Raw genomic sequence first — 9382 nt, forward strand, 5'->3', positions numbered from 1 at the left:
AGTGCAGTGTCAGAGGGCTCTGTGACCCGAGCAGAGTGGGTCTTTAGAAGAGAGTACCAAAACGAAATTATGCGAACTGTACCCAGAACCTCAATTACTAGTGATGTCATGCAGGCCACCTTAAATCGTAGGTGTGTCCCAATTTGCGGCGTCTCTGGGCCACACTGGAAGGAGAGTTGTCTTGGGCCAGACATTAAATTCACAAACACGAATGAATACTGATGAGCAAGAAAGGGGTTTTAAGGAAATCTACGATTTTGTGTCAGGCCACGTTCACGGCCATCGTGGGACGCGGGCGGCCTGTGGGTGAGTCACCCCTGCTGGAGTCAGCAGCACCTGACCAAACACGTCAGAAAACAGCTCGCTGAAAATTAATCCACACAAGCGTGGTTAGAGCCCAGAAATCCTCCCTGATGGAAAAGCTGAAGTACACGGCACTGCGATCTTCACAGTATGTTAGGGTTTGGTGTTTTATTATTTATACGGTGTTTAACAGATTCAATCCTTTCTCCACTGACCACCAACTAGTTCTCTCCATAATTTTACTTTTTACAGACACAAATAAACACAAGTTTTAGATTTAAGGACTTCAGTCTGCTTCCCCTCCCACCCCACCCCCCAAGAACACTCTGTGAGGGCAATCCTGTATCCCCAACTGCGAAAAATGGCATTTAATAACATATAGCTCGCAAAGGGCAGATATTACCAATAAATAACGGTTCGATTAAAATTATGAGAAAACGTAAAAGCTAGCTTTTCATGCCTTTTCCCCTGAGAAGCAATAGCCGTAACAATGATAGTAACGGTAGCAACTACCATCTATTGAGCTTACTATGTTCTAGGCACTGCGCTAAAGGCTAGACACGGGTCATGCCCTCTGACCCTCAGAATGTCCAACGAGCACTGCTGTTAACCCCATTTCCAGGTGGAAACGAGGCTTAGGGAAGTCCCTCGTCTGAGACCATGGAGGTGGAAAGTAGTGGAGCCGGCGTTGCATCGCAGGTGGTCTGCCTCCCAACCTCAGCTCTCAGCGGCACAGGACCCAAAGGACCCAAAGGCTAGTCCCGCCCTTCCGGGTTGCCTTTATGAAGTTGTGCTCAAAAGGGGAGGATGTAAATGAAACAGAAAAAGGCCAAAGACAAACTAGTGATCCCACTAATTGGGAGGGAGGGGGAACCCACAAACCCAGAAGACCCCTAGACTATCCGACTACTTTCCTTAACCGAGAAACAAAACGAGATTCCCTGAACAGTTCATGAGGCTCCTCGGGTATCCCAGGCAAGAAACCAGTAGTTCTTGTGAAGAAAAATTCGAGACAGCATCTATATTCACGTAGTATTTTATTTCCTGACCTCTCCGAAACGTTGGAATTCCTATGGCCAGTGGAACTTCCCATATGAAAACGCTGCTCGTCCTGACAACGTCCTGACAAAGGTATTTCAGTGCGGGAATCAACAGGTGAACATGACACGTGGGTGGTGGAATTCCGGTTACAGACACAAGTACCAAACAATACACTTCCGGTTTAATGGGAAGCAGAACAGCTTCCAGGTTGTGCTCAGCACCTGGTCAGGTGGACAGAGAGGTGGGTGGGGGCTGAGCGGGATGCGAAGGGTGGACAGTACGCGCAGGCTACGGCCCCTCCAACAGGCTGCTCAGGGACACGTGTGACCAGCGTTCCGGAACATGGCGATGTCAGCTGTCAGTGGTTGCTCTGTTCACGTGTTTTGAGCACTGAAAACTAGATTCAAAGTCTGCTCGACAAGCTAATGCTACTATGAAGTCCTTATATGCAAAATACAGTTGAAATGTGGAAAGTCCAAGGTAAAGCACGTGTTTCCATAATTACTTTCAGACACAGCTGGGACCACGCTACCAGACACAATAGGTCCCGCCGGGTGAGGTTCATTCTGGTCACTGCATTTTGCATTCGCTGGTCATGGACCACGCACATTTTATGCCCTGAAAGGAACCTATCAATCCAACAAATGGGTACAGATGAAGAAACTGAAGACTAGGCTTTTTGTGATATCTCATTTTCAAAGTACTGATGCAAACTTACTAAAGAAATAATATTTTGCCCAGTATCAAAGAATCTGCAGAAAGTTTCTAAGAGAGCCAACTTTCTTGTTCAATGTCCAAAAATAAAGGCTTTCTAACGGAAGGCATTTATATTCCTGGTTTTCTAAAGTAAACATTAAAAAACAAAATAAAAAAAAGACCTTTCAGCTTCTGAATAGCCCATTAAGTTATGACATGAAGTATTTTCTGCCAGTATTTTCTCAATTCAGGATATTTACTTCCTATGAACATGGTAAACAGGCTTCATCTCAAACCAGTCAGTCCGTTTCCATGGCAACACTGCGGGATTCCTTGGCTACCATGAGTCTCATCAGCTGACTGTGGAATTTCTCAATCTTCTTTACATCTTGAGCTTGGTCTGTTTTGTACACCAAACACTGTCAGAAAGTTTAAAGGCACATGTTAACTGTGTCAAAGTGGACTGTCAACAATACTAACTGTATGACTGGCAGGGTAAAAATGTGAGCCTTTGCTACCACTGTTTTTGCCCTATTCTCTCTGGGGGCCGTACTAAGAAAACTATATTCAAGTTTCCAAGCCTCCAGCAATTACATTCTATAAATGTCACTGTTGTGGATTGAAAAAACTCAGTGAACTCTTATCTGAAGCTTATCAAGAAATACCCCGTTAAGTAATATGTTGAATCCTGCTGTGGTCTGATGGGAAGAACTCAAGTCTCGAGCTTTTAAGTAATAGAGGAAAAAACCAGATTAGTGGGGATGTGAGGGTGGGGTTTACATTGAGTGACGAGGAGGCTTGGAAGACTTTTAAGGCGGGTAGTAACGATCAAACTCTCGGTTTTAGAAATCAAGACCACCAGCAGTCTAGGGTGGCGGAAGGATGAATGGAAGCAGGGACACTGGGGACAAAGGAGACTTATTCTAACAGTCCAGGCAAGTGACAACGACATCCTAAACCCAAGAGCACCAGTGAAGACAGAATGTTCGTTCCTGACAGGTACTGAATGAGGGAGCTTGAATCATTAATCCCCAAATGCCTAAAAAAGTATACGGAATGTATCTCAGGATCAAACACGAGTTTTTCAAGTGAAGGAAGAATGGACATGAGAATGAGGGGGAGGAAGGGACCACACGTGATCTGCAAACATGAAGTGTAACTGAAAGCAGAGAACAGGAGAAGGAGCCAGCTGGAGAGAGGGCGGTGAGTCCCATTCTAGACAGGCTAATTTTGAGGAATAGTGAGGTTTGGATGCTCAACACGGAGCTAGTCAGGGCATGAGAAAAAAATACGAGCTAAATGTACAAATTTGTTGGTGGACACAGACACAGGCAGCACTGAACTTAATGACCAAACAGATTACTCCAAAGAAGTGTCATGAAAAAGACAATCAAGGACAGAATCCCAGAGAAGCCACTACTTCTGGGGGTGCATCAGTGAAGCAATCAGCAATGAAACGGAAACACAGAAAAAGAAAACAAGATAAAATGGAGCCACAGATTCCAAAATAACATTTCCCAGGAGAGTAGTTTTCTGTATCAAAAGCAGTGAGGCAGTGAAGGAAGGTGAGAGCCAGTGAGCTGCAGGGCGCGAGAGTCAAGGAGCCGCTGCCGCCACGGAGCTCCGCTTGGGCAGCTCAGTGCCACACAAATGGCAGCTGGCAGGGGCTCGGCCATGACCGGGCATGAGGAAGCGACCAGAGCAAGCAGGCCGGGGAGGAGAAAGATGTGACTACAAAGCCCGTATCTTGTGTTCAAATACCATCATTCACTTGTCTCATGCCCATAAAGAAACCTTTGTCCTCTTTTCTCCAGTTATGGCCTCTACATTCTTCTTAAGGTTTGAAGAGAACAATTATTAAACTATACCTGATATGCTATCTTAATGAAGTGAGTTAAATTATTTCCCCAAGAGCCCGTAAAAGTAGCTTCTAGAATGTGGTTCTTGACTTTGGAATGAAATGCAAAATAATAATCCTAGCAGGTAATTTGCATAAATTATATGTAAATAGAATGATTTACAAAACATGACTTACCAAACATGATTACCTCAAACAAATCTGAAAGTGTGCAATGAACAAAAGTGTATACTTACAACTAAATCATCGGTTACTTTCATACACAAACTCCCATCAGAATGCCTATATTTGAGAACCACACGTGCCTGAAACAAAAATAAATGTTTAAAAGATATTAAACTTCTAAACTTTGAATTTAAAAGAAAAGTCAAGCCCTGGCTGGTGTAGCTTGGTGGATTCAGCGCGGGCCTGCGAACCAGGTCCCAGAGGGGGACACATGAGAGACAACCATACATTGATATTTCTCTCCCTCTCTCCTTCCCTTCCCCTCTAAAGATAAAGAAATAAATAATTAAAAGAAAAGTCAAAAGATATTTCTCATAAATAATTTAGTCTTCAGGTAGGCTAAAACGATCCTTTTAAAATTAATAGCTAAAATGTCGTTATCTTGACAGTAAACTTATCACTATTGAAATGAGATAGAATATAGCATTTCAGTCCATCCCTATTGCTACACTTAGTTTTTGTTTTTTGTTTTTAAGACATGAGGTGGTTTGGCATTTCTAGCCAGTAAAAACATATACGGATGGACCAAAGCATGCCACCTCAAAATAAGCCACTTGGGCAGAAAGACTATTTTAGGCTGAAGGCAATTAGGACTCTGCCCTTTCTGGCTAACAGCAGGACACAAATGAACCCCTGTAAAGGTTAATAAACGTTCCCCTCTCCCTTACCCACAAGGGTGCTCATCTGCTTAAGAAGCTGCACTAAACAATGACTATTTACCACACATTCCCTAGTCACCTCCCCACAAGTTACTCTGCCCCCAGATGCCCCAAGCCCTTTTCTTTTTCTAGCCTCTGTCTCACACACTGTCACCCTTTGTTAAGATGGCCCATAGGTTCCAACTCTAACTGCCCCCTTCTATTTCTTTATGAACTCCAGTTCACATGTAACGGTTTTCCTCCAGGTTTATCTGCCTTTTGTCGGGTTAATCTGCAGGACCCCAGCAATTAAACCTAAGATAATAAAGGAGAAAGTTTTTCCTCTCTTACAGTACCACCACGCTCAGCCACAGAGGAATGACAGGAACAGAAGGGGGGTGAACAGCAAAGAGGGCTGGGAAATCCAGACCCATCCCTCGGGAAACCTGCGTTCACACCTTCCCCGTCCCACAGCTCTCAGGAGGTGGACCGAGGCTTGACCGTTCAGCAAAATTGCGTCCTTGCCATGATGGTGCACGGAGCGTTATTACAGAAAACAGAGTTCTGCCTTGAAAAGATGCCTCTGTCAACATTTTCCCAATCTAGAATAACTCCTATACTGTGTGCCATGCTACACGGCACTTTTTGTTAAAAATATTCAGTTCTCCAGAAACAAAAAGAAACTGAAACTTTGAAGTGTACTAAGTGTGACAACTATGTGAAGTTTTCACTCTTGGTTAAAAGAATACCCATTGCCTTCATCAGGAGAAATGAGTTAAAGGGTCAATGGTATTATAATAAGGAGGTCAATTTCATAACTTGGGGGCACCTAAATTACCATGCCAGATGCCTTGGACAGAAAAAGAAATCCAGACTCTTGCTCTCTCAGGAACTTTGAATCCCACCAACCCAAAATAACCAAAACATAAAAGAACACGATCAGGTCCTCTAAAGGCACGCACAGGGAAAAATGCTGAGAGAAAAGAGAACAAGCAATTCAGACTGAGGCAACAGGAAGTGTAAAAAGGTTTCGTGGAGGTGGCTTTGCAAAGAATCTTTTTGCTTTTACAGAAGAAGGTGGGATAAAGGCCCAAGCAGCAGCCGCCTGCATGAAGAGTCCAGGAATTCTGCAGCTCCATGAGGTTAGAGCCCAGGGTGGTGGGAACGGTGGGACACCAAGCCAGACAGGCTGCGGGGAGGGTCGGCCAGTGGGCTCCGAGTCTGCATGTGACCCGGCTGTCAATGAAGAACCACTCTGCAAGTAGAAAACGGAGAGACCTCAATGGGTGTGTTTTAGACCATTGTGGGGTGAGAGGGAGCAGGGATTAAAAAGGCAGGCAGACACCGACCATGAGGTCATTACATGGTCCAGCCATGATACCACCTCCAATCAGGGTGATGTCAGAGAGAACGACAGACGGAATGATGTGCATCGTTAAAGGTGCAGTGCAGTCGGGAGAGAAGAGAGATTTTTTTGTAGAATAGGGTCATAGAATTCTGACATTTTATTTGCTTCTTTAGTCCTGGCGGGTAGAAACAACAGTATGGACTTGGGGCTTAGAGTCCTGATTTCATATTTTAACCTAATCTCTTAGACTATACATGTCATTTAACATATCCAGGATTATTTATCCACTATCTCAAGGGGCTGTCTTCCTTGTTCACATAAACTATACAAATATACGTGAAATGCCTGTCACGTAGAAGACTATCAATAACCAGTAGAAGGTTATCACGAAAACGCAGGCATTTATTAGAGGCCACCGGCATTTTCTGATTGGGTAAAGAGCCGGAAAAGGTCTCTTTCCTGCTTATTCTAGACATGCTGTGTTCACAGCAGTGCCCTGTAGTTACCATTTTATTTCCATTTTCCCTGGCACCACCAGCAGCACATTTAAATTACTCTTGATGTGAACCTGTACGTTCTTTACTTTCTTTTAAAAGTCTCAGTTTATACAGTGGGCACTACTAGACAAAAATCCCGTTTTGTTCTCATAGGACATGGCTTAAATGCAGAAACCAATGGCCCTACGAACAAGTCAAGTCATCCAAATGGTGGGGCTGGAAATTGTGTCACAACCAAAGTACTCGATTTAAAAAATATCTAATTCACTCCATCATTTGCTACTATATTATTTCATGGTAAATAGTGGAACAGAGTATTCTACAGCTTCTTGTTACCTATCAAGATTTAAAAAGCTAGCAGGATTTTTAGTTAACGGGGTGGTGTTTCAAGTAATTTTTACATATGACAATAAAATAAACCTTAGGTTTTTAAATAATGAGCTAACCTCTGCCATCCACTTGTTTTTAAACTTTAATGTTCAGGTTCATTTTGCTGGGGGAAGGAAGAGTGCAAGCATTCTCCTTCTCTAATGGGCTTGACCTCTAAAAGGTTAAGAACCATTATTCTAACGGGTGTAGATGCCTCTAAATTGGGGTTTTTCATGAACGTGTCGGTGGTGGCAAAAAAAAAAATGTACTGTTTTATTTCCGATGAGGGACCCTCCCGCCCTGGCAGTACCGGAAATGAGCAGCGAGACACATGGCCAGGAAGGCGAGGCTGCGGGTGGGGGAGGAGCCCTGCCCTGAGGGACACGTAAACCACTGAATTCCTAAGAGACACTCGGGGACTGGGGGCAGGAAAGGCCCGCAGCAGGGCTGCTCACAACCCGGAAATGATCCTGCTTTTGCCGATTTCAGGGCCTTATTGACCCGTCAATCAGAGGAGAGACAGCAGGCACTATCGGACTTGGAGTGGTCCATCTACGGTCAATGACAGCACCTCCCAGGGCGCCGAAGAACTGGAGGCCGAGCGGACGACAGTGAAGACACCCTAGCCTGGGCCTGGGTATGGAGCGCCGGCCCCACCAGCCACTTACCTTCATCGGGTCGGCGAGGTAGAGTTTCTCGGCAGCGCGACTGAACTCCTCCCAGGTCTGGTACTTTGGCATGGTGGGACCACGGCGGGACGACAGGGAAGCAAATCTGCGACCACAGGCTGCGTGACCTGGCCCACCCACTATCTACTTCCCACCACTGCGGATCGATCGACCGACCGACCGACCGATCGATCGATCGATGCCGCGGTCCACGAGACCAAAGAGGGTGGTGCCTTCTCCGCATCAATGTCTCGTTTTATTGGATGGCCAGGACGGCCCTTGACCAATGAGAAGTATGGATGTTGTCAGAACGGGGCGGAGCCCCGAGCGGGTGGCTCTGGGAGCTGGCCCAGAGGAGTCGAGAGCAGGGGGACAGTTGGCGGCTCCCGCAGCGCCCCCTGGAGCAATGGAGGAGCATCTGTCTCGCCGCCCAGTAGGCGGGACTTCTACGGTAAAGCCAAATTGCGCTGGCAAGAACCGTAGCGTAGGTATTGTGCAGGTCAAGTGCCTCTTCTTACAGACAGTAGTTACTATTTATGGAGTGTTACTAAGTGCCTGCTGCTATTTTAAAGTCTTGGTACGCGTTAACTCATTTAACACTTATAAAAATCCTATGAAGTAGTACTATTATTATTCCCATTGTATAGATGATGAAACTGAGACCACTGCAATGAAATAGTTTACCCAGTTCTGAAGTTTAATCTTGGCCCAAACCTTTTATTCCTTAATGTAACAATCTTTTCACTAGGACACTGCCACTCAAGCCCTTGGAAACAAGACTACATGTCTTCTCTTCCCAGTGTTAATTTGCTAAATCAAATTCTTTTTAAAAAATATTTTATTTATTTATCTTTTAGAGAGGAAGGGAAGGAAAGGAGAGAAATATCAATGTATGGTTGCCTCTCGTGTGACCCCTGCTGGGAACTGGCCTGCAACCCAGGCATGTGCCCTGACTGGGAATCGAACTGCAGTCGTGTAGTTTGCAGGCCTGAGCTCAATCCACCGAGCTACACCAGCCAGGGCGCTAAATCAAATTCTTTATAAAGCTTGGTACATTCCAGCCGACTTTGGAGAAGTTCTGGTGAGTGTTCAGGTCAGACCACCTCCAGGGGGCAGCCTGGTCTCCCAGCTCTGTTCTTGGGTCTCATCTTTGCGCTCAGGGCTCCAGGATCCTGGGGGTTAGCCAAGTACCTGTTTCCATGTACCTGTATTGGGTCAGCCAAAAAGTCTGAATGGTGGTTGTTGTTTTTTTTCCAGTAAAATAAAAGACACATTTTTCATTTTCACCAATACCTTTATTGATTTGGGTATTTTGAATATGTTGGCTATCTCCCGAGCACGGTAGAACATTGATTGTTCTCAATTAATGTCGCGATTTGATTGCCGTCAACTTCAGCTGGTCCACCTGACTGTGGAGCATCCTCCAGCCAGAAATCTCCAGCACCAAACTGCACAAACCACTCATGACATGTTTAATCAGCCACTGCACCTTTGCCATACCCCGCACACATCTTTTTGTGCTTTTCAGTTGCATTTTTACCTTTCTTGAAATAAAAAAGCATACTTAGCCGAAACTGTTGGGTATTTTCTTCAGTCTTCAAGATTAAAGTGGCTATACAAAATATTCACCAATTTTGGTAAGTTGAAAAAATGTATGCTGCCATGACAGCTATCACAGTACAATCTAACAACATTGTTTCGAATGAAGTTAAAGACAACTACACGCTACAAGAGCCATT

At 44.9% G+C, this 9382-nt stretch overlaps 1 protein-coding gene across 1 annotated transcript; it reads right to left on the bottom strand.

The window, feature by feature from the left end:
* Positions 1-441: 441 nt before the first annotated feature.
* Positions 442-7851, bottom strand: SRP9 (signal recognition particle 9). The gene is made up of 3 exons (XM_037069408.1): positions 7644-7851; positions 4135-4203; positions 442-2459 (listed from the first exon to the last, which is right to left on the bottom strand). The coding sequence occupies exons 1-3, from the start codon at positions 7713-7715 to the stop codon at positions 2340-2342; spliced, it is 261 nt and encodes an 86-aa protein (XP_036925303.1). The 5' UTR covers positions 7716-7851; the 3' UTR covers positions 442-2339.
* Positions 7852-9382: the final 1531 nt, after the last annotated feature.

This window comes from Sturnira hondurensis, unplaced genomic scaffold (genome assembly GCF_014824575.4).
Source record: "Sturnira hondurensis isolate 20B ecotype Veracruz unplaced genomic scaffold, ASM1482457v3 Scaffold0018525, whole genome shotgun sequence".
Taxonomy (NCBI): domain Eukaryota; kingdom Metazoa; phylum Chordata; class Mammalia; order Chiroptera; family Phyllostomidae; genus Sturnira; species Sturnira hondurensis.

What these genes read in the sequence shown, in the direction of transcription:
- SRP9 (XM_037069408.1), bottom strand. Translation starts at nt 7,715, where the DNA reads ATGCCAAAGTACCAGACCTGGGAGGAGTTCAGTCGCGCTGCCGAGAAA. An exon ending in ACCTCGCCGACCCGATGAAG is followed by an intron (nt 4,204 to 7,643) that starts GTAAGTGGCTGG and finishes TTTTTGTTTCAG; the next exon opens with GCACGTGTGGTTCTCAAATA. An exon ending in AAGTAACCGATGATTTAGTT is followed by an intron (nt 2,460 to 4,134) that starts GTAAGTATACAC and finishes ACTTTCTGACAG; the next exon opens with TGTTTGGTGTACAAAACAGA.